This window comes from Toxotes jaculatrix, chromosome 17 (assembly GCF_017976425.1).
Source record: "Toxotes jaculatrix isolate fToxJac2 chromosome 17, fToxJac2.pri, whole genome shotgun sequence".
NCBI lineage: Eukaryota > Metazoa > Chordata > Actinopteri > Toxotidae > Toxotes > Toxotes jaculatrix.
Genome location: NC_054410.1, coordinates 3,017,894 through 3,041,513, shown reverse-complemented (window position 1 = coordinate 3,041,513; position 23,620 = coordinate 3,017,894). Strand labels below are relative to the sequence as shown.

The 23,620-nt window shown below is 44.8% G+C and overlaps 1 protein-coding gene across 1 annotated transcript; it reads right to left on the bottom strand.

Annotated features, from left to right (window-relative positions):
* Positions 1–1,305: 1,305 nt before the first annotated feature.
* rpia (ribose 5-phosphate isomerase A (ribose 5-phosphate epimerase)) lies at positions 1,306–7,916 on the bottom strand. Its single transcript, XM_041061218.1, has 9 exons — positions 7,545–7,916; positions 6,698–6,758; positions 6,325–6,380; positions 6,021–6,080; positions 5,735–5,799; positions 5,583–5,651; positions 5,097–5,238; positions 3,925–4,024; positions 1,306–3,663 (listed from the first exon to the last, which is right to left on the bottom strand). The coding sequence occupies exons 1-9, from the start codon at positions 7,728–7,730 to the stop codon at positions 3,566–3,568; spliced, it is 837 nt and encodes a 278-aa protein (XP_040917152.1). The 5' UTR covers positions 7,731–7,916; the 3' UTR covers positions 1,306–3,565.
* Between the last annotated feature and the right edge of the window lie 15,704 nt (positions 7,917–23,620).

Here is a 23,620-nt window from a genome sequence, read left to right as displayed (position 1 = left end):
GACGGTAAAATCCCAACAATCGTTAAAATTTAATGTAACCGTTTCTCATTGGGCCGTTTGCTGTCAATCACACACACTCGCATACTAAGCAGAATGCGATTGCATGTGACATCCGTCACTCAAAGAGGCGGGCTCAGCGCGTGCCAGCCTCCCAAACAGTACACTTCATTGGCTAATCCGCCGTCTGTCTAAACGACGCAGGCGCACTTTCGGCTGCCACACAACGGGAGCAAAAGTTGACGCAAAAAAATCCCCGATGGCGATTCCAGTGGCGGACAGATGATTGGTGGGATGTGTCGACGTCAGTCCAATAGGAGAGACTATAGCGTTAAACTGAAACGCTATTGGTCGAGTTGTGCTATTGCTGAGTAAATGCAAGCGCTGGATTCGATATCTCATCTGTCATTCTTGAGTAGTTGTCAAGACAGCCGACATGAAAGCATCAACGTGGCTGAAAGTGTAGCTGTGAAGCCCAGTTCCTGTTCCTGATCACGAGTACTGACAAAGTGTGTCGCCGCGATATCATGTCAGTCAGCTACAGCAACAATATTCATTATTTTATTTTAAAAAAAAAATAATAATAATAATAATTTATACAAAACGTCAGCCACGAAGCTTTCGAGTTCCGTAGTCATGCTTTCATTAAATATGTATTTCATGACAGTTACTTTAAACGTATCACATAAAGTATTTGTAGCATACATACAGCTGCTCCATGCAGGTAGGATACAGTTTATAATGATTTTAGGTGGTATGAGGTCATTGTGAACCCAGTTTGCTGTGCTCGCACTAAACACCGTTTAGCGCCCCCAAGTGGCCATAATGAAGAACAGCACAGTCAATGTTTTGATTCAGTTGTCATCTTTGGTTGGAAAATGCATTTCCCATCGTTTATAACTATACAAGCTTGGATAGTCAAAATATACAGATATATTTTCTGATTAACTTCAACTGACTTGCTGATTATTTTTTGATTTAATCGATTGGTCTTTTCATTATAGGAAAAGAGAGAAATATCAATTTTACAAGTCGACTAACAGTCTTTGTCTAACAGTCCAAAATGATAAAGATACTATGACTTACCAAGCCAGCAAATACTCACAACTGTAAAGCTAGAATAAGTGAATGCTTTGGCACTTTTTGCCTTAAGAACAAAAAAAAAAATCACACAAATTTACTTTCTGATGAATGGCTAATTGTATCTCCACTAGTATCTAGTTTTTGAACCAAGTCTGTGCTTCATCACATTCTGTTATTAACATGAAAAGAATGAATCATCAGAAATAAAACAAGAAGGCAAACTGGTATAATTTTGGTCCTGTATTGGTTGACAAAGAAAATAGTACCTTCACAACAAAAATCATCATCACAGCCAACTGGTAAAGAAAGGAAAAAAAGAAATGCTGGTGCCAAAATATCATAATATGGTTCATACTCTGTATTTTACCCAAACTGGGCATCATATTCTCAGTTCAGTTGACTTTAACATTGTCTACAGGCCACTCAGGGTTACACATCCTAAAATTCAGCCATTTCCTTTTGATTACTGAGAGTAGCATTAGACTAGAATAGAATCAGACTGCTTGTACCTAATAACCGTGGCTTGTAGACAAATGTGCCAGGCAGCTGCATTTGCTTGCTTGTATTAAATTTCTCAGCCTTGATGTTCTCCTGAGTCTTTCAGAGATGTACATACAAAAACATCAACATATAAAAATAAAACCAGATTTTAAGGCATTGAGTCAAAAGCAGAGTGAAGAACTGCATCCCAAAACGAAAGACATCAATCACCTGGAAGAAACTGACAAGCTATCACTAATTTTCATACAAATGATGTTTGCTCTGGGCAGTCAAAGTAACCAAGTGCCCTTGGTGCTTTAGCAGTGATGTTGACATAGTTGTAGGCAGTTGTTCCCACAACATGACCAGATACATAACCAGTGAATCTTACAACATCTGAAACAAAGGTTTGCAAGTACATTTAATGTGCATTGGCATGTCAAAGTAATAGAACATCCTCTATTACTTTGACATGCCAATGCACATTAAATGTACTTGCAATAGTCCTGATTCGTATTTGAGCTACATAGTTCCCCATTAAACATGTAACGTTTATAGTATGACGGCCAATCATCACTACCTTAAAACACTTATTTAGATTTAAGTTTATGACAAGACGTCCAGTGACTGGACAGCTTGTGGAGGTAAATACGAGACTGACATGCAGGTGACCTACAGGCACAAAAAAGGACATGCACAGTGAAAGGAGGTACATGCATCAAAGTACAAACATTCAGTGGTTTGTTTTGTGTTAAACAGTGAGGCTGTGGACTTTAACCCGGCTGACTTGACTAGTGTAACTACAGGAACCCCTGTTGTAACTGAGAGGAAACCACAAATGTTTCTCAAACTCTGTCTTTACTCAGAGCACAAAACCAGATCACTGATCCATGGCAACAGTGGCAATTATATGAGCTCTACATTTGAGCTGCTATATCGTGACTAGGTGTCCAGCAGGTCAGTGGAATTAACACAGCGAAAAATTTCCAGCTAACTCTGCTCACAGTGAGTGTGGTAAAAGTGAAGGAGGCTCGTCTGACAGAATGGAGCTGTTTGCAGATTAACATTGATGTGCACATTATTTTATAAGCATCTAATCTGTACCCTGTGTTGACATGTCTCCACTCTCATGCCAGCCCAACGTCTCTTGAATTTTTAACACAACGACTGAAAAATGGAAGTTTCACACCTGCACCACAGGGTTTCCCTAAATTGTCAATGATCTCATTCATGTTTGGAGCTTCCTGCTGTTTAAAGCATCACATTAATTAGAGAAATTAATTTCTTGAAAAAAAAGTGTAATTTCTTTATGTTGTACTATACAATTCACATTATTCCTCCTTCTGTGGTTTCATTTAACAAAAAGACTTAAAGGCATCTCAGCTTTTTTTTACTGCTCACAATGCCTCGAGCTTTACCTTGACTGGTGGACTTTTATTTATAGCAACCTAGCAGATGATAACAGTTTGATGTATGATTATGAGCTTTTCAAATGTAACTTTAATGGCATTGTTTTTTTTAATAGGACTTTAAACATAATCTCAAGGCACACCTTAGCTTCATTCTGCAGCACTGCAGTGATTCAGCAAACTGGTCGAGAACCACAGCACTGCAGACATTCAGCCATACCCGCTGATTACAGGAAGAGTCAACATTCCCAGTGTGACCAGGCAGGCAAACAAAGCAACAATACAGACTGAGAAAAAAAACACACACAAAGTTTATCAGATGTACTTGATTTCACTCATCAGGCACTTTAAAACTCACAGAATCAGAAGCACCACCTGCAGGATGAGAAAAAATCAAGTGAACCTGAATTTGTATCTTGTTTTGAGATGTGTGAAAACTTCCCTGCTACAGTTATGTGCAGTTGTACCGGAGGTGCAGTTGTACTGGAGGTGCAGCTCTCTCTCAGTTTGACACTGGGCATCAATCATGAACACGGCACTTGTGGGAGAAGTGAGGTCATTCGAGAAGAGGGATGACAGTGAATATGGCAAACTCCTCAGTTGACTGGAGGATCCCGAACCTGAACGCTTCCATCCTCCATCCCAAAGTAGGCCCGCTCAGCCATGCTGACAAAAAGCCCCGTCTCCACCACACCTGAGGGGGATACATACAGACATGCTGAGCGTTCTGTTGGACAACAACGGTCAAATCCAATTTTTAATGCTGACTACCAACCAAACTTTAACTACAAAACACAAACATTTCCTAAAGTCTCTGGGTTGCTGGTTTTGTCCCTTACAAATCTAAGTCCCTTTTCTGAGAGCTTCTATGTGATGATGATTTGTTGGCTGCAGATCACACACCTTCACACAAACTCAACTGCACTTCATGAACCAAGAGCTGTCAGCTTCTCACCTGGAATCATCTTGATTGCAGTGTTGACTTCCTTCCAGTTCTGAGCATTCTCAAATTTCCAGTCCAGGATGAAGTTACTGTTGTCAGTGACCACAGGGCCCTGAGAGTCAGACAGACCTGATTCAGATCATAGACACTTGCCAAAATCATTCACAAGTTCCTGTAAATGCTAATTTAACACCCAGGCGGCTGCCAGCAAAGTTCAAAAGACAGAAATGTGTCTTTTGAACGTGGACACTCATTATACAACTAAAACATTGTGATAATTGGTCAATTACAGTTTTCAAAGACAGGTGATGTGTGACTATAAGTGTGTTGCACAAAAGTGTTTGACCTGACTGACTTTGTTTCCAGTGCACACAGTTCCAATAAATCTAGAAATGGCTGTAATGATTGGAGCTTCCTGGATAAACAAGCTAGGACCTGTCCGCTCATTAGAGCACAAACTGTTTCCAGGCTCAACAGTCAAAACGAACAATAAAAACATAAACAGCCAGAACAATGAACACACGCTCCTGTCTCTAGCTTCATGTTGTTCATTTAAAATAACCAAGCAGGAGGGGACTCATTAAAGCTCCACTCTACAGACTGTCAGCGAGGCAGACGCAGCACACGTGCAGGTTTCATGTCCTGTTTCCATTGCAAACCTTCCTGTTTCACTGTTGTCATAAGCCTTTTCTTACAGATGCTCTGTGGAGGTTTCTTGTAAACAAACAAAAGTTCTTTTTATATTCAGTGTTCTTCCTCCAAGACACGTCAAACAAATGTATTAAATGCTTTTCCTTCCATCCTTTAACCATTTTTTCCCAAGAATTTTAGTCAATCATGGTCCAGTACGACCTGAAGATCCTGCATAAAGAGCACATCTAACATAAAAAAATCCATATAATTCATACTTATGCTGTTTTAGCTGCTCTGATCCTTTCTGAGATCATTATTATTATTATTATTCTCAATCTGGACCTCAGGACCACCACAGGCCCCTGGACCTGTGAGATCTAACAGTCCTGTACGAAAACAAAAATTCTGAAATATACCCAGGAGCAACACAAAGCAAAGCTATGAAGAAAAAGAATTGTGAAATTGCTCCTGTGACAAAAAAGAGAGCTGCTCTGAAGACAGCAAAATAAGAGAAGCGGTGGATACAGAAGTCAAGCCAATCCTCCACTTACTGCTTTACTGACAGCCATCCGTAAGTTGGCCTCCCCTCCAAAGCGCTTGGCTATCGTCCTGGAGACAGGAACGTACGCCATGGGGATCACTTCAATGGGAACTCCCTTTTTCCACTGCTGGCCCAGAGCCTTGGAGTCCTTCCTGGAAGGAGAAAACAGAACACAAAACAGAGGAGAATATGAACTAAATCTGGACACACACACACACTTCACAAATTACAGATCCCTTCCATTTTATAAGAGCTCGTCCTTAGGTATGCTATCTGGATATATTTTCTCCTGGATCTTACTTGGGACAGAATTATACATTAAATTTGTTCATATAGTAGTTCATGTTGGAAAGGAAGGCGGAAAAAATTATTCTTGCAAATGTCACTAAAATATGAGAAGAATGCAGAGTAGGTGATGTGATTTATAGTGTGAATGTTGTCACACTGTCACTGGTCATTATACTTCTCCTCTCAAGGTAAACTAGCAAATACAAACCTGTAGTCGGCAATGACAATAAAATGTTTAGCACAGCCAGCTACAATCTTCTCCTGAGTCAAGCAGCCACTGTGAGACAGAAGAGAAAAGGAGTGAGACGGACGTCAGAAGACACAGCTGAAGCTCTGCTGTCTGTACTGAACTGTACTCACCCTCCACCTTTGATCAGTGTCAGGTTTGCATCCACTTCGTCTGCTCCGTCAATCGCCACATCCAGCTGTGTGACAGGAACGACAAACAACTTAATACACAATCAGAAAACGAAGCACATGTACAGTTTTTGCTCCACCTCTCCACCTCTCACATTTACTCTTGCAGTTGCACAGGCATAATTTTCACGACGAGCCAATTCGACCTGACAGCGTTTGAGCGCCAACATATTGTGGCCCTTTCTCATTTCCACGGCTTTCAGATTCATTTGTAACGAGCTCATCATACCTCTGGGTGCCTGTCCAGATCCGACAGCGTGAGGCCATGCTGCAGAATCAGCTGACGAGCCTGTGAGAGGAAGAGATGGGAGAAAACGTGACAACCACAAACACAGCAGGAGTGAGACAGAAAGTCAAGGAAAAGCACTGATACAATTTTCTCTGTTTACTTTTATGATTTTTACTTTTTGGAAAAAGAACATCTTATTTATGTCAGAAATGCAGATTTACTATTTCTTCTTTCACAAGTCACTTGGACATGTAAGGGCAAAAACTGTGGATCATTCTGAAGTGTCTCCAACATTAAAACTAACCTGGAAGGAGGTGGGCACACATACGATGTTGAGTTTCTCCTGACGCACTCTCTCCGCTGCAACAAACAGAAGGAGTAAGAACAGAAGGACCATGAGCACATTTATGTTTCATTTTGGTTATAAAAACCCAAATGCTGCTGCTCCTGCTCGATATATTTAGCAATTTCCTTGTGTTGTAAAAGCGGAGAAATGTGCACTAAAAAGAGTTTAACCCCCTGAACTCAACCTTAATCCTGTGCTCAGCTCACAAAAAAATCCAACCGGTGAGACTGATTCTGTTTACTGTGCAGAAATTATTGTCTAAAAAACAAAACTCTGCTCAAGAGGTGCTTTTTCTGAGACCTAACACCAGATTTACAGTGTTCTTACTCACCTAATCTGTCCACGGCATAGACAATGGTTGACCCGCTGCCCACACCGACCACCTGGTTGTTCTACAAGAGACAGAAAAGAAACTCAAACTCATACAACCAGGCTACATCTCACACCAGGTCCTAAAATGGCTGGGAGCAAAACTCTGCCTTGTGCTAACATTTACTTTACAGCGGGTGGGTTGAAATGAGCAATCAGCAGCTGGACACCAAAAACTGAACAGTTTTCAAAATGGAAGTTCAGTCACCTCCATTTGTTTTCAACAGACACTGTAAAAATGTTCACGGTGTTGTGTCACGTGATGTTATATCTTCTTGTTATCTGACATTTACCTGTCAGGATGTGGGAGGTTAAAATGGAAAAGTCCAGCTGCACCACATATTCACTGTACAGGACACAACGCTGCACCACTGCTCATTGTTCGCTGTAAGATAGCAGCAGTGTAAAACTCCGCCAGCTCCCGTTTCTTATTTGAAGCAGCAAGTTCAAGATCACGCTTCACATGTTAGCTCCTCTATCTCTGTTTGTCCACCTGAGCGTCCCGCTAACAGCTAACACATGCTGTAACATGCGGTCGGTATATTTAGTCCGTAATGCCGAACAAAGTTAGCTCACTATCCCGGGACAAGCATGCATAACACGGAGCTAATTCCCTCCCAAACCATGCAGGTTAGATAACGGTAATAATTAACAAGCTAGGCTAACGTTAGTATGTGTTTGCACTTGAGCTAACTTTGCTAGCTTGCTGCCTCCGAGCATGGAGCCAGGAACTAAAGCTGGCAGCCTGTGGACACGTGTATGTCTATAAATTCGCAGACAGCGACTCTGAACTGTCCACCTGGACGTACCTGGACGTGGTTGTCCACAGCGGCGTAAGCGGCCAGTTTCTTCGCCTCCTCTGCCATGTTAGCTGCAGACTGACTGAGCAGACACGCGTGTTTCTGGCTGCCGAGAGCCGCTGCCTGCCTCCAGGATGCTGAGGACAGAAATCCAGCTGCGAGGTTACCGAGGGAGACCCACCCCTGGAGTCTCATGACCCGGCCCACAAGACGCAGAGACGGGCCCCACAAGCAAGAGAGGGACAGGTTCCTCCGCCTCACCAGGAAGTCAGGGGCGGTGAAACGAGCTCTGAGCGCCGTGTTTGCTTTTCACTCCTGTTTGACCGCTGATCACCTGCCCTGTCCGGGTTCTTAAGACTCGGAGATCTGCGGTCATCCGCGCAGGTACAGCACAGCAGCGACACCACGGGGACACCGCACAGTCTGGACATTCAGGAAAGCCCACCTGTTTCATACACATCCGCATTATGGGCACAGGTGTTTCTGTTATTTTGTCCACCCCGCTGAAATCATTGAGGGGAGGCTAAATAACTGGAACGCATGTACAATGCTGTACAGTTGACACGCTACATACATGAACACACTCACGATGACTTTCTCAGAGCCCAGTGGAAACTCAACTTTGTCCTGAGGGTGGCGCCAGAGGAAAAGCTATGGGGTAATTAAGATCTAAGTGGTTCACTCTCTGGGGAGCATGAGTGTGCTCAGCAAACATTCCGATTAGATGATGAGATTTTTTTTTTGTGTGCATAGCTGGCATTTTTTGTCAGGTTAATTCTCTGAGCGGCAGGAAATCTCTCAGGATATTTACTATCATAATAACAAATTCTGATATTTCTTTTGTGGAAAAACAAGGTGTAATTAAAGCTGCAAGCAGCGATGACGGGCCCTCGCACCCCTTGCGACCCGCGGGAGTCGCAGCCGGCGCAGCCAAGAGTACCAGAGTCCTCCTATGTCCTCTCCTCTTCTCCCCAGTACACGTCATAGTACAAACAGGTTATTTCCTGTTACCAGCAGGGGGCGCCACGAGTAAGGCGGGAGTTTGACATATGGAGGCGTTCAGGGCAGAGCCCTCATCATGCTCATGAAGTTTGACGATGTTTGGATAAAGTATGTGGATGTGAGAGCCATTCAAAATGTCATGGCAAATTCACCAAACGCCACCGAACTTTGGCGAGCCACAGAGGCCACGCCCTTTAACTTAGAGAAAAGTCTCTTATAACTTTTGATCATCATGGTCTTGAGGTGAGGTCCACCAGATATGAAGTTGATCGGGTGAAATCCCTAGCACGAGTTCATCCGCATACCAGTGGTGGAAAGCAGTGAAATTTGGCCGCCAAAAACAAAATGGTCGACTTCCTGCTGGGTTGAGGTCATGGTGTCAAGAGACTTTTTTGTGCGTCTGGAAGTGTTCTTTATGTGTACCGATTTTCATCTTCATACTCCAAAAAACCCATATGGAGAGGGGTATTTTAAATTTTCAAGGGGGCGCAGTTGAGCCACTTTGCCCCGCCCAATTACAAAAACCCCATCAGAGTCTAGGACCAGCCCCCAAGAACGTGTGTATGAATTTTTATGATCATAGGAGGTGGTTAAGGTCATTACAAATCCAAACGTAATTTCAGGGCGAGGGATCGTCAGTTGCCGCGCCGCCACACAGATGCCATCGCACCCAGCTTCACGGCCTTTATAATGTAGCTTCACCAAGTAGTTGGGAAGGTTGTAGAGCAGAAACCAAGCCGATGGTGTCAACTATTAAGGAGCAGTACACTTCAGAGTAAAAATAGGTCATTTCCTGTTACCAGCAGGGGACGCCACGAGTAAGGCGGGAGTTTGACATATGGAGGCGTTCAGGGCAGAGCCCTGATCATGCTCGTGAAGTTTGAAGATGTTTGGATAAAGTATGTGGACGTGAGAGCCATTCAAAATGTCATGGCAAATTCACCAAACGCCACCAAACTTTGGCGGGCCACAGAGGCCACGCCCTTTAACTTAGAGAAAACCCTTTAATAACTTTTGATCATCATGGTCCTGAGGTGAGGTCCACCAGATATGAAGTTGATCGGGTGAAATCCCTAGCACGAGTTCATCCACATACCAATGGTGGAAAGCACTCAAATTTGGCCGCCAAAAACAAAATGGCCGACTTCCTGCTGGGTTGAGGTCATGGTGTCAAGAGACTTTTTTGTGCGTCTGGAAGTGTTCTTTATGTGTACTGATTTTCATCTTTGTACTCCAAAAAAACCCATATGGAGAGGGGTATTTTAAACTTTCAAGGGGGCGCCGTTGAGCCATTTTGCCCCGCCCAATTATAAAAACTCCATCAGAGTCTAGGACCAGCCCCCAAGAACGTGTGTATGAATTTTTATGATCATAGGAGGTGGTTAAGGTCATTACAAATCCAAACGTAATTTCACGGCGAGGGATCGTCAGTTGCCGCGCCGCCACACAGATGCCATTGCACCCAGCTTCACGGCCTTTATAATGTAGCTTCACCAAGTAGTTGGGAAGGTTGTAGAGCAGAAACCAAGCCGATGGTGTCAACTATTAAGGAGCAGTATACTTCAGAGTAAAAATAGGTCATTTCCTGTTACCAGCAGGGGACGCCACGAGTAAGGCGGGAGTTTGACATATGGAGGCGTTCAGGGCAGAGCCCTCATCACGCTCATAAAGTTTGAAGATGTTTGGATAAAGTATGTGGACGTGAGAGCCATTCAAAATGTCATGGAAAATTCACCAAACGCCACCAAACTTTGGCGGGCCACAGAGGCCACGCCCTTTAACTTAGAGAAAACTCTGTGATAACTTTTGATCATCATGGTCTTGAGGTGAGGTCCACCAAATATGAAGTGGATCGGGTGAAATCCCTAGCACGAGTTCGTCCGCATACCAATGGTGTAATTCGCCAAAATCGCCAACTTCCGACCACAATGGCGGACTTCCTGTTGGGTTGAGGTCATGGTGTCAAGAGACTTTTTGGTGTGTCTCGGTATAATCGACATGTGTACCAATTTTCATGCACCTATGACAAACTAAGCCCAATGGGAGGGGGGTTTTGAAAATTTCAAGGGGGCGCTGCGGAGCCATTTTGCCCCCCCCATTTACAAGGACCACAAAATATCAAATTTTTCACCAGACCTGATGAGTGTGCAAAATTTCAGGCGTTTTAGAGCATGGGAAGGGGTTGAAAAATGCAGTTGTTTGGGAGGAATAATAATAATAATAATAATAATTAAAGCTGCAAGCAGCGATGACGGGCCCTCGCACCCCTTGCGACCCGCGGGAGTCGCAGCCGGTGCAGCCAAGAGTACCAGAGTCCTCCTATGTCCTCTCCTCTTCTCCCCAGTACACGTCATAGTACAAACAGGTTATTTCCTGTTACCAGCAGGGGGCGCCACGAGTAAGGCGGGAGTTTGACATATGGAGGCGTTCAGGGCAGAGCCCTCATCATGCTCATGAAGTTTGACGATGTTTGGATAAAGTATGTGGATGTGAGAGCCATTCAAAATGTCATGGCAAATTCACCAAACGCCATCGAACTTTGGCGAGCCACAGAGGCCACGCCCTTTAACTTAGAGAAAAGTCTCTTATAACTTTTGATCATCATGGTCTTGAGGTGAGGTCCACCAGATATGAAGTTGATCGGGTGAAATCCCTAGCACGAGTTCATCCGCATACCAGTGGTGGAAAGCAGTGAAATTTGGCCGCCAAAAACAAAATGGTCGACTTCCTGCTGGGTTGAGGTCATGGTGTCAAGAGACTTTTTTGTGCGTCCTGAAGTGTTCTTTATGTGTACTGATTTTCATCTTCGTATTCCAAAAAAACCCATATGGAGAGGGGTATTTTAAATCTTCAAGGGGGCGCCGTTGAGCCATTTTGCCCCGCCCAATTACAAAAACCCCACCAGAGTCTAGGACCAGCCCCCAAGAACGTGTGTATGAATTTTTATGATCATAGGAGGTGGTTAAGGTCATTACAAATCCAAACGTAATTTCACGGCGAGGGATCGTCAGTTGCCGCACCGCCACACAGATGCCATTGCACCCAGCTTCACGGCCTTTATAATGTAGCTTCACCAAGTAGTTGGGAAGGTTGTAGAGCAGAAACCAAGCCGATGGTGTCAACTATTAAGGAGCAGTACACTTCAGAGTAAAAATAGGTCATTTCCTGTTACCAGCAGGGGACGCCACGAGTAAGGCGGGAGTTTGACATACGGAGGCGTTCAGGGCAGAGCCCTGATCATGCTCATAAAGTTTGAAGATGTTTGGATAAAGTATGTGGACGTGAGAGCCATTCAAAATGTCATGGCAAATTCACCAAACGCCACCAAACTTTGGCGAGCCACAGAGGCCACGCCCTTTAACTTAGAGAAAAGTCTGTTATAACTTTTGATCATCATGGTCTTGAGGTGAGGTCCACCAGATATGAAATCGATCGGGTGAAATCCCTAGCACGAGTTCATCCGCATACCAATGGTGGAAAGCACTCAAATTTGGCCGCCAAAAACAAAATGGCTGACTTCCTGCTGGGTTGAGGTCATGGTGTCAAGAGACTTTTTTGTGCGTCCCGAAGTGTTCTTTATGTGTACTGATTTTCATCTTTGTATTCCAAAAAAACCCATATGGAGAGGGGTATTTTAAATCTTCAAGGGGGCGCCGTTGAGCCATTTTGCCCCGCCCAATTACAAAAACCCCATCAGAGTCTAGGACCAGCCCCCAAGAACGTGTGTATGAATTTTTAGGATCATAGGAGGTGGTTAAGGTCATTACAAATCCAAACGTAATTTCACGGCGAGGGATCGTCAGTTGCCGCGCCGCCACACAGATGCCATTGCACCCAGCTTCACGGCCTTTATAATGTAGCTTCACCAAGTAGTTGGGAAGGTTGTAGAGCAGAAACCAAGCCGATGGTGTCAACTATTAAGGAGCAGTACACTTCAGAGTAAAAATAGGTCATTTCCTGTTACCAGCAGGGGACGCCACGAGCAAGGCGGGAGTTTGACATATGGAGGCGTTCAGGGCAGAGCCCTGATCATGCTCATAAAGTTTGAAGATGTTTGGATAAAGTATGTGGACGTGAGAGCCATTCAAAATGTCATGGCAAATTCACCAAACGCCACCAAACTTTGGCGGGCCACAGAGGCCACGCCCTTTAACTTAGAGAAAACTCTGTGATAACTTTTGATCATCATGGTCTTGAGGTGAGGTCCACCAAATATGAAGTGGATCGGGTGAAATCCCTAGCACGAGTTCGTCCGCATACCAATGGTGTAATTCGCCAAAATCGCCAACTTCCGACCACAATGGCGGACTTCCTGTTGGGTTGAGGTCATGGTGTCAAGAGACTTTTTGGTGTGTCTCGGTATGATCAACATGTGTACCAATTTTCATGCACCTATGACAAACTAAGCCCAATGGGAGGGGGGTTTTGAAAATTTCAAGGGGGCGCTGCGGAGCCATTTTGCCCCCCCCATTTACAACGACCACAAAATATCAAATTTTTCACCAGACCTGATGAGTGTGCAAAATTTCAGGCGTTTTAGAGCATGGGAAGGGGTTGAAAAATGCAGTTGTTTGGGAGGAAAAATAATAATAATAATAATAATTAAAGCTGCAAGCAGCGATGACGGGCCCTCGCACCCCTTGCGACCCGCGGGAGTCGCAGCCGGCGCAGCCAAGAGTACCAGAGTCCTCCTATGTCCTCTCCTCTTCTCCCCAGTACACGTCATAGTACAAACAGGTTATTTCCTGTTACCAGCAAGGGGCGCCACGAGTAAGGCGGGAGTTTGACATATGGAGGCGTTCAGGGCAGAGCCCTCATCATGCTCATGAAGTTTGACGATGTTTGGATAAAGTATGTGGATGTGAGAGCCATTCAAAATGTCATGGCAAATTCACCAAACGCCACCGAACTTTGGCGAGCCACAGAGGCCACGCCCTTTAACTTAGAGAAAAGTCTCTTATAACTTTTGATCATCATGGTCTTGAGGTGAGGTCCACCAGATATGAAGTTGATCGGGTGAAATCCCTAGCACGAGTTCATCCGCATACCAGTGGTGGAAAGCAGTGAAATTTGGCCGCCAAAAACAAAATGGTCGACTTCCTGCTGGGTTGAGGTCATGGTGTCAAGAGACTTTTTTGTGCGTCTGGAAGTGTTCTTTATGTGTACCGATTTTCATCTTCATACTCCAAAAAAACCCATATGGAGAGGGGTATTTTAAATTTTCAAGGGGGCGCAGTTGAGCCACTTTGCCCCGCCCAATTACAAAAACCCCATCAGAGTCTAGGACCAGCCCCCAAGAACGTGTGTATGAATTTTTATGATCATAGGAGGTGGTTAAGGTCATTACAAATCCAAACGTAATTTCATGGCGAGGGATCGTCAGTTGCCGCGCCGCCACACAGATGCCATCGCACCCAGCTTCACGGCCTTTATAATGTAGCTTCACCAAGTAGTTGGGAAGGTTGTAGAGCAGAAACCAAGCCGATGGTGTCAACTATTAATGAGCAGTACACTTCAGAGTAAAAATAGGTCATTTCCTGTTACCAGCAGGGGACGCCACGAGTAAGGCGGGAGTTTGACATATGGAGGCGTTCAGGGCAGAGCCCTGATCATGCTCATGAAGTTTGAAGATGTTTGGATAAAGTATGTGGACGTGAGAGCCATTCAAAATGTCATGGCAAATTCACCAAACGCCACCAAACTTTGGCGGGCCACAGAGGCCACGCCCTTTAACTTAGAGAAAACTCTGTGATAACTTTTGATCATCATGGTCTTGAGGTGAAGTCCACCAAATATGAAGTGGATCAGGTGAAATCCCTAGCACGAGTTCGTCCGCATACCAATGGTGTAATTCGCCAAAATCGCCAACTTCCGACCACAATGGCGGACTTCCTGTTGGGTTGAGGTCATGGTGTCAAGAGACTTTTTGGTGTGTCTCGGTATGATCAACATGTGTACCAATTTTCATGCACCTATGACAAACTAAGACCAATGGGAGGGGGGTTTTGAAAATTTCAAGGGGGCGCTGCGGAGCCATTTTGCCCCTCCCATTTACAACGACCACAAAATATCAAATTTTTCACCAGACCTGATGAGTGTGCAAAATTTCAGGCGTTTTAGAGCATGGGAAGGGGTTGAAAAATGCAGTTGTTTGGGAGGACAAATAATAATAATAATAACAAGCAGCGATGACGGGCCCTCGCACCCCTTGCGACCCGCGGGAGTCGCAGCCGGCGCAGCCAAGAGTACCAGAGTCCTCCTATGTCCTCTCCTCTTCTCCCCAGTACACGTCATAGTACAAACAGGTTATTTCCTGTTACCAGCAGGGGGCGCCACGAGTAAGGCGGGAGTTTGACATATGGAGCCGTTCAGGGCAGAGCCCTCATCATGCTCATGAAGTTTGCAGATGTTTGGATAAAGTATGTGGACGTGAGAGCCATTCAAAATGTCATGGCAAATTCACCAAACGCCACCGAACTTTGGCGAGCCACAGAGGCCACGCCCTTTAACTTAGAGAAAAGCCTTTGATAACTTTTGATCATCATGGTCTTGAGGTGAGGTCCACCAGATATGAAGTTGATCGGGTGAAATCCCTAGCACGAGTTCGTCCGCATACCAATGGTGGAAAGCACTGAAATTTGGCCGCCAAAAACAAAATGGCCGACTACCTGCTAGGTTGAGGTCATGGTGTCAAGAGACTTTTTTGTGCGTCAGGAAGTGTTCTTTATGTGTACCGATTTTCATCTTCGTACTCCAAAAAAACCCATATGGAGAGGGGTATTTTAAATCTTCAAGGGGGCGCCGTTGAGCCATTTTGCCCCGCCCAATTACAAAAACCCCATCAGAGTCTAGGACCAGCCCCCAAGAACGTGTGTATGAATTTTTAGGATCATAGGAGGTGGTTAAGGTCATTACAAATCCAAACGTAATTTCACGGCGAGGGATCGTCAGTTGCCGCGCCGCCACACAGATGCCATTGCACCCAGCTTCACGGCCTTTATAATGTAGCTTCACCAAGTAGTTGGGAAGGTTGTAGAGCAGAAACCAAGCCGATGGTGTCAACTATTAAGGAGCAGTACACTTCAGAGTAAAAATAGGTCATTTCCTGTTACCAGCAGGGGACGCCACGAGTAAGGCGGGAGTTTGACATATGGAGGCGTTCAGGGCAGAGCCCTGATCAAGCTCATGAAGTTTGAAGATGTTTGGATAAAGTATGTGGACGTGAGAGCCATTCAAAATGTCATGGCAAATTCACCAAACGCCACCAAACTTTGGCGGGCCACAGAGGCCACGCCCTTTAACTTAGAGAAAAGCCTTTGATAACTTTTGATCATCATAGTCTTGAGGTGAGGTCCACCAAATATGAAGTGGATCAGGTGAAATCCCTAGCACGAGTTCGTCCGCATACCAATGGTGTATTTCGCCAAAATCGCCAACTTCCGACCACAATGGCGGACTTCCTGTTGGGTTGAGGTCATGGTGTCAAGAGACTTTTTGGTGTGTCTCGGTATGATCAACATGTGTACCAATTTTCATGCACCTATGACAAACTAAGCCCAATGGGAGGGGGGTTTTGAAAATTTCAAGGGGGCGCTGCGGAGCCATTTGGCCCCCCCCATTTACAACGACCACAAAATATCAAATTTTTCACCAGACCTGATGAGTGTGCAAAATTTCAGGCGTTTTAGAGCATGGGAAGGGGTTGAAAAATGCAGTTGTTTGGGAGGAATAATAATAATAATAATAATAATTAAAGCTGCAAGCAGCGATGACGGGCCCTCGCACCCCTTGCGACCCGCGGGAGTCGCAGCCGGCGCAGCCAAGAGTACCAGAGTCATCCTATGTCCTCTCCTCTTCTCCCCAGTACACGTCATAGTACAAACAGGTTATTTCCTGTTACCAGCAGGGGGCGCCACGAGTAAGGCGGGAGTTTGACATATGGAGCCGTTCAGGGCAGAGCCCTCATCATGCTCATAAAGTTTGAAGATGTTTGGATAAAGTATGTGGACGTGAGAGCCATTCAAAATGTCATGGCAAATTCACCAAACGCCACCGAACTTTGGCGAGCCACAGAGGCCATGCCCTTTAACTTAGAGAAAAGTCTCTTATAACTTTTGATCATCATGGTCTTGAGGTGAGGTCCACCAGATATGAAGTTGATCGGGTGAAATCCCTAGCACGAGTTCATCCGCATACCAATGGTGGAAAGCACTGAAATTTGGCCGCCAAAAACAAAATGGCTGACTTCCTGCTGGGTTGAGGTCATGGTGTCAAGAGACTTTTTTGTGCGTCCCGAAGTGTTCTTTTTGTGTACTGATTTTCATCTTTGTATTCCAAAAAAACCCATATGGAGAGGGGTATTTTAAATGTTCAAGGGGGCGCCGTTGAGCCATTTTGCCCCGCCCAATTACAAAAACCCCATCAGAGTCTAGGACCAGCCCCCAAGAACGTGTGTATGAATTTTTAGGATCATAGGAGGTGGTTAAGGTCATTACAAATCCAAACGTAATTTCACGGCGAGGGATCGTCAGTTGCCGCACCGCCACACAGATGCCATTGCACCCAGCTTCACGGCCTTTATAATGTAACTTCACCAAGTAGTTGGGAAGGTTGTAGAGCAGAAACAAAGCCGAGGGTGTCAACTATTAAGGAGCAGTACACTTCAGAGTAAAAATAGGTCATTTCCTGTTACCAGCAGGGGACGCCACGAGTAAGGCGGGAGTTTGACATACGGAGGCGTTCACGGCAGAGCCCTGATCATGCTCATAAAGTTTGAAGATGTTTGGATAAAGTATGTGGACGTGAGAGCCATTCAAAATGTCATGGCAAATTCACCAAACGCCACCAAACTTTGGCGAGCCACAGAGGCCACGCCCTTTAACTTAGAGAAAAGTCTGTTATAACTTTTGATCATCATGGTCTTGAGGTGAGGTCCACCAGATATGAAATCGATCGGGTGAAATCCCTAGCACGAGTTCATCCGCATACCAATGGTGGAAAGCAGTCAAATTTGGCCGCCAAAAACAAAATGGCTGACTTCCTGCTGGGTTGAGGTCATGGTGTCAAGAGACTTTTTTGTGCGTCCCGAAGTGTTCTTTATGTGTACTGATTTTCATCTTTGTATTCCAAAAAAACCCATATGGAGAGGGGTATTTTAAATGTTCAAGGGGGCGCCGTTGAGCCATTTTGCCCCGCCCAATTACAAAAACCCCATCAGAGTCTAGGACCAGCCCCCAAGAACGTGTGTATGAATTTTTAGGATCATAGGAGGTGGTTAAGGTCATTACAAATCCAAACGTAATTTCACGGCGAGGGATCGTCAGTTGCCGCGCCGCCACACAGATGCCATTGCACCCAGCTTCACGGCCTTTATAATGTAGCTTCACCAAGTAGTTGGGAAGGTTGTAGAGCAGAAACCAAGCCAATGGTGTCAACTATTAAGGAGCAGTACACTTCAGAGTAAAAATAGGTCATTTCCTGTTACCAGCAGGGGACGCCACGAGTAAGGCGGGAGTTTGACATATGGAAGCGTTCAGGGCAGAGCCCTCATCACGCTCATAAAGTTTGAAGATGTTTGGATAAAGTATGTGGACGTGAGAGCCATTCAAAATGTCATGGAAAATTCACCAAACGCCATCAAACTTTGGCGGGCCACAGAGGCCACGCCCTTTAACTTAGAGAAAACTCTGTGATAACTTTTGATCATCATGGTCTTGAGGTGAGGTCCACCAAATATGAAGTGGATCAGGTGAAATCCCTAGCACGAGTTCGTCCGCATACCAATGGTGTAATTCGCCAAAATCGCCAACTTCCGACCACAATGGCGGACTTCCTGTTGGGTTGAGGTCATGGTGTCAAGAGACTTTTTGGTGTGTCTCGGTATGATCAACATGTGTACCAATTTTCATGCACCTATGACAAACTAAGCCCAATGGGAGGGGGGTTTTGAAAATTTCAAGGGGGCGCTGCGGAGCCATTTTGCCCCCCCCATTTACAACGACCACAAAATATCAAATTTTTCACCAGACCTGATGAGTGTGCAAAATTTCAGGCGTTTTACAGCATGGGAAGGGGTTTAAAAATGCAGTTGTTTGGGAGGACAAATAATAATAATAATAATTAAAGCTGCAAGCAGCGATGACGGGCCCTCGCACCCCTTGCGACCCACGGGAGTCGCAGCCAGCGCAGCCAAGAGTACCAGAGTCATCCTATGTCCTCTCCTCTTCTCCCCAGTACACATCATAGTACAAACAGGTTATTTCCTGTTACCAGCAGGGGGCGCCACGAGTAAGGCGGGAGTTTGACATATGGAGCCGTTCAGGGCAGAGCCCTCATCATGCTCATAAAGTTTGAAGATGTTTGGATAAAGTATGTGGACGTGAGAGCCATTCAAAATGTCATGGCAAATTCACCAAACGCCACCGAACTTTGGCGAGCCACAGAGGCCACGCCCTTTAACTTAGAGAAAAGTCTGTTATAACTTTTGATCATCATGGTCTTGAGGTGAGGTCCACCAGATATGAAGTTGATCGGGTGAAATCCCTAGCACGAGTTCATCCGCATACCAATGGTGGAAAGCACTCAAATTTGGCCGCCAAAAACAAAATGGCTGACTTCCTGCTGGGTTGAGGTCATGGTGTCAAGAGACTTTTTTGTGCGTCCCGAAGTGTTCTTTATGTGTACTGATTTTCATCTTTGTATTCCAAAAAAACCCATATGGAGAGGGGTATTTTAAATCTTCAAGGGGGCGCCGTTGAGCCATTTTGCCCCGCCCAATTACAAAAACCCCATCAGAGTCTAGGACCAGCCCCCAAGAACGTGTGTATGAATTTTTAGGATCATAGGAGGTGGTTAAGGTCATTACAAATCCAAACGTAATTTCACGGCGAGGGATCGTCAGTTGCCGCGCCGCCACACAGATGCCATTGCACCCAGCTTCACGGCCTTTATAATGTAGCTTCACCAAGTAGTTGGGAAGGTTGTAGAGCAGAAACCAAGCCGATGGTGTCAACTATTAAGGAGCAGTACACTTCAGAGTAAAAATAGGTCATTTCCTGTTACCAGCAGGGGACGCCACGAGCAAGGCGGGAGTTTGACATATGGAGGCGTTCAGGGCAGAGCCCTGATCATGCTCATAAAGTTTGAAGATGTTTGGATAAAGTATGTGGACGTGAGAGCCATTCAAAATGTCATGGCAAATTCACCAAACGCCACCAAACTTTGGCGGGCCACAGAGGCCACGCCCTTTAACTTAGAGAAAACTCTGTGATAACTTTTGATCATCATGGTCTTGAGGTGAGGTCCACCAAATATGAAGTGGATCGGGTGAAATCCCTAGCACGAGTTCGTCCGCATACCAATGGTGTAATTCGCCAAAATGGCCAACTTCCCACCACAATGGCGGACTTCCTGTTGGGTTGAGGTCATGGTGTCAAGAGACTTTTTGGTGTGTCTCGGTATGATCAACATGTGTACCAATTTTCATGCACCTATGACAAACTAAGCCCAATGGGAGGGGGGTTTTGAAAATTTCAAGGGGGCGCTGCGGAGCCATTTTGCCCCCCCCATTTACAACGACCACAAAATATCAAATTTTTCACCAGACCTGATGAGTGTGCAAAATTTCAGGCGTTTTAGAGCATGGGAAGGGGTTGAAAAATGCAGTTGTTTGGGAGGACAAATAATAATAATAATAATAAACATTAGAATTACAATAGGGCCTTCGCACCACTCGGTGCTCGGGCCCTAATAATAAACATTAGAAAAACAATAGGGCCTTCGCACCACTCGGTGCTCGGGCCCTAATAATAAACATTAAAGCTGCAAGCAGCGATGACGGGCCCTCGCACCCCTTGCGACCCGCGGGAGTCGCAGCCGGCGCAGCCAAGAGTACCAGAGTCCTCCTATGTCCTCTCCTCTTCTCCCCAGTACACGTCATAGTACAAACAGGTTATTTCCTGTTACCAGCAGGGGGCGCCACGAGTAAGGCGGGAGTTTGACATATGGAGCCGTTCAGGGCAGAGCCCTCATCATGCTCATGAAGTTTGCAGATGTTTGGATAAAGTATGTGGACGTGAGAGCCATTCAAAATGTCATGGCAAATTCACCAAACGCCACCGAACTTTGGCGAGCCACAGAGGCCACGCCCTTTAACTTAGAGAAAAGCCTTTGATAACTTTTGATCATCATGGTCTTGAGGTGAGGTCCACCAGATATGAAGTTGATCGGGTGAAATCCCTAGCACGAGTTCGTCCGCATACCAATGGTGGAAAGCACTGAAATTTGGCCGCCAAAAACAAAATGGCCGACTACCTGCTAGGTTGAGGTCATGGTGTCAAGAGACTTTTTTGTGCGTCAGGAAGTGTTCTTTATGTGTACCGATTTTCATCTTCGTACTCCAAAAAAACCCATATGGAGAGGGGTATTTTAAATCTTCAAGGGGGCGCCGTTGAGCCATTTTGCCCCGCCCAATTACAAAAACCCCATCAGAGTCTAGGACCAGCCCCCAAGAACGTGTGTATGAATTTTTAGGATCATAGGAGGTGGTTAAGGTCATTACAAATCCAAACGTAATTTCACGGCGAGGGATCGTCAGTTGCCGCGCCGCCACACAGATGCCATTGCACCCAGCTTCACGGCCTTTATAATGTAGCTTCACCAAGTAGTTGGGAAGGTTGTAGAGCAGAAACCAAGCCGATGGTGTCAACTATTAAGGAGCAGTACACTTCAGAGTAAAAATAGGTCATTTCCTGTTACCAGCAGGGGACGCCACGAGTAAGGCGGGAGTTTGACATATGGAGGCGTTCAGGGCAGAGCCCTGATCAAGCTCATGAAGTTTGAAGATGTTTGGATAAAGTATGTGGACGTGAGAGCCATTCAAAATGTCATGGCAAATTCACCAAACGCCACCAAACTTTGGCGGGCCACAGAGGCCACGCCCTTTAACTTAGAGAAAAGCCTTTGATAACTTTTGATCATCATAGTCTTGAGGTGAGGTCCACCAAATATGAAGTGGATCAGGTGAAATCCCTAGCACGAGTTCGTCCGCATACCAATGGTGTATTTCGCCAAAATCGCCAACTTCCGACCACAATGGCGGACTTCCTGTTGGGTTGAGGTCATGGTGTCAAGAGACTTTTTGGTGTGTCTCGGTATGATCAACATGTGTACCAATTTTCATGCACCTATGACAAACTAAGCCCAATGGGAGGGGGGTTTTGAAAATTTCAAGGGGGCGCTGCGGAGCCATTTGGCCCCCCCCATTTACAACGACCACAAAATATCAAATTTTTCACCAGACCTGATGAGTGTGCAAAATTTCAGGCGTTTTAGAGCATGGGAAGGGGTTGAAAAATGCAGTTGTTTGGGAGGAATAATAATAATAATAATAATAATAATAAACATTAGAAAAACAATAGGGCCTTCGCACCACTCGGTGCTCGGGCCCTAATTAGAATTACAATAGGGCCTTCGCACCACTCGGTGCTCGGGCCCTAATAATAAACATTACAAAAACAATAGGGCCTTCGCACCACTCGGTGCTCGGGCCCTAACTATCATTTCTGTTTTGGCAGAAACAGCTGCTACAGTTAGGCCCTCATCAATGAGACGCCTTTATACATATGAGCATTTGTTGTGATCCCGTAGAGGTGTTTATTAACATGTTCTCCTCCCATAAGTGGTGACTGCAGTATAAACAGATAATGGGGGGACAATATAGTGAAACTTCACTGGAGATGTTATAAATGCTGACAAATACTTTGGCCCAAAGTGTCTCACAGACACCACAATAAACACAAGCAAACATGAATATTTACATCACTACTACTTTTTATTTGGCAAACAGCTTGAGATAGTCTCTCTTTTTCAGTGTACAGTATATATATATACTATAGTAAACCAACACATTTTGTTTGATAACCATTTTTTTCTCATTTTTACATATTACAGCTTACAAATATAGCTGATCTTTTTGACAAAATTACAGATTCTGTTTGACACCTAAATTAGTATGCTATATAAAAATCCACACATCTTACATTCATGATTAGAAAAAGTAGGCTATATGAAATCAGGAAAAGAAAAGAAAAACAAAACACCACAGTACGCAATTTCAAACAAATCCAATTAGGAGGAGGGGAGTCAAGGTTTCACGAACAGAGTAGCATGTCTTTCACTCTGAATCCAATGTTAAGTCCTCTGAGAGAAGTCTGCTGCTATTCCAAAATCATCAGTACAGAGAAGATATCAAGGAACAACAACAATACTGTCACATACGAAGAATGGTTTAATCTCTGTACTCGGTCCAAAGTTAGAAACTAATACCTTGCCATGGATTATAATGGATAGCTGATAAAAACTAAACTTTGCATTGCAAACTGTACATATTACTTCATAACTCACAATCTCTCTCTTCTCTCACCAGTGCTGTCTTAAGGCTTAGTCCAAGGATTATGCAAATGCTTTCAAGCTTTCCTTTCATGCCTTGCTATCTCGGCATGAGACATCTGCTTAAATTGGACATCTTTCTCACATCTGTAAGACAAAGTTGAACAGAATAGCATGAGGGAGCTGCCATTTGGATATTGGGAAAGCAACTAAACCGTAATAAAATCCGGCACTGTGAATGCCTGGTTGACAGGCAAACTTTTTTTTTTTTTTCTCCTTGTGTGCAATAAATGAATCAGCACAGAGCAATTTTTGTACCATGAGGATGGACTGAAAAGTTGCTGTCTTAAAAATACAGCTGGCCTGTCGTTGCTTCACTGATGGGTCAGCCTTCGCTGGGGAACCCGAATCTCACCAGTGAAGTTCTGTTTTATACACAGTATTGCTGAATATTGAGCATTGCATTCAGTTTATTGAGAAGTTACTGTTTGACTTGCTACTTTTTTTTTCTTGTGTAGGATACATGTCCATTGGCATCACATTGTATCAAAAACCCAGATAAGACATGCTTTAAGCAACCCAGTGCTTAGAAATTTTCTTTTTTTTTCTTTTTGTACTGTAGATAACAAGATAACCTCTCCAGACGTCTGGATTATTACATGACAACGTTTGCAAGCATTGATCTAATCATAACA

Bases quoted from the DNA above. Each gene is read 5' to 3' on its own strand.
- rpia (XM_041061218.1), bottom strand. From the start codon at position 7,730: ATGAGACTCCAGGGGTGGGTCTCCCTCGGTAACCTCGCAGCTGGATTT. The intron at 6,381-6,697 runs GTGAGTAAGAAC...TGTTTGTTGCAG, and splicing joins CTATGCCGTGGACAGATTAG to CGGAGAGAGTGCGTCAGGAG. The intron at 5,239-5,582 runs GTTTGTATTTGC...TTCTCCTTCCAG, and splicing joins ATTGTCATTGCCGACTACAG to GAAGGACTCCAAGGCTCTGG.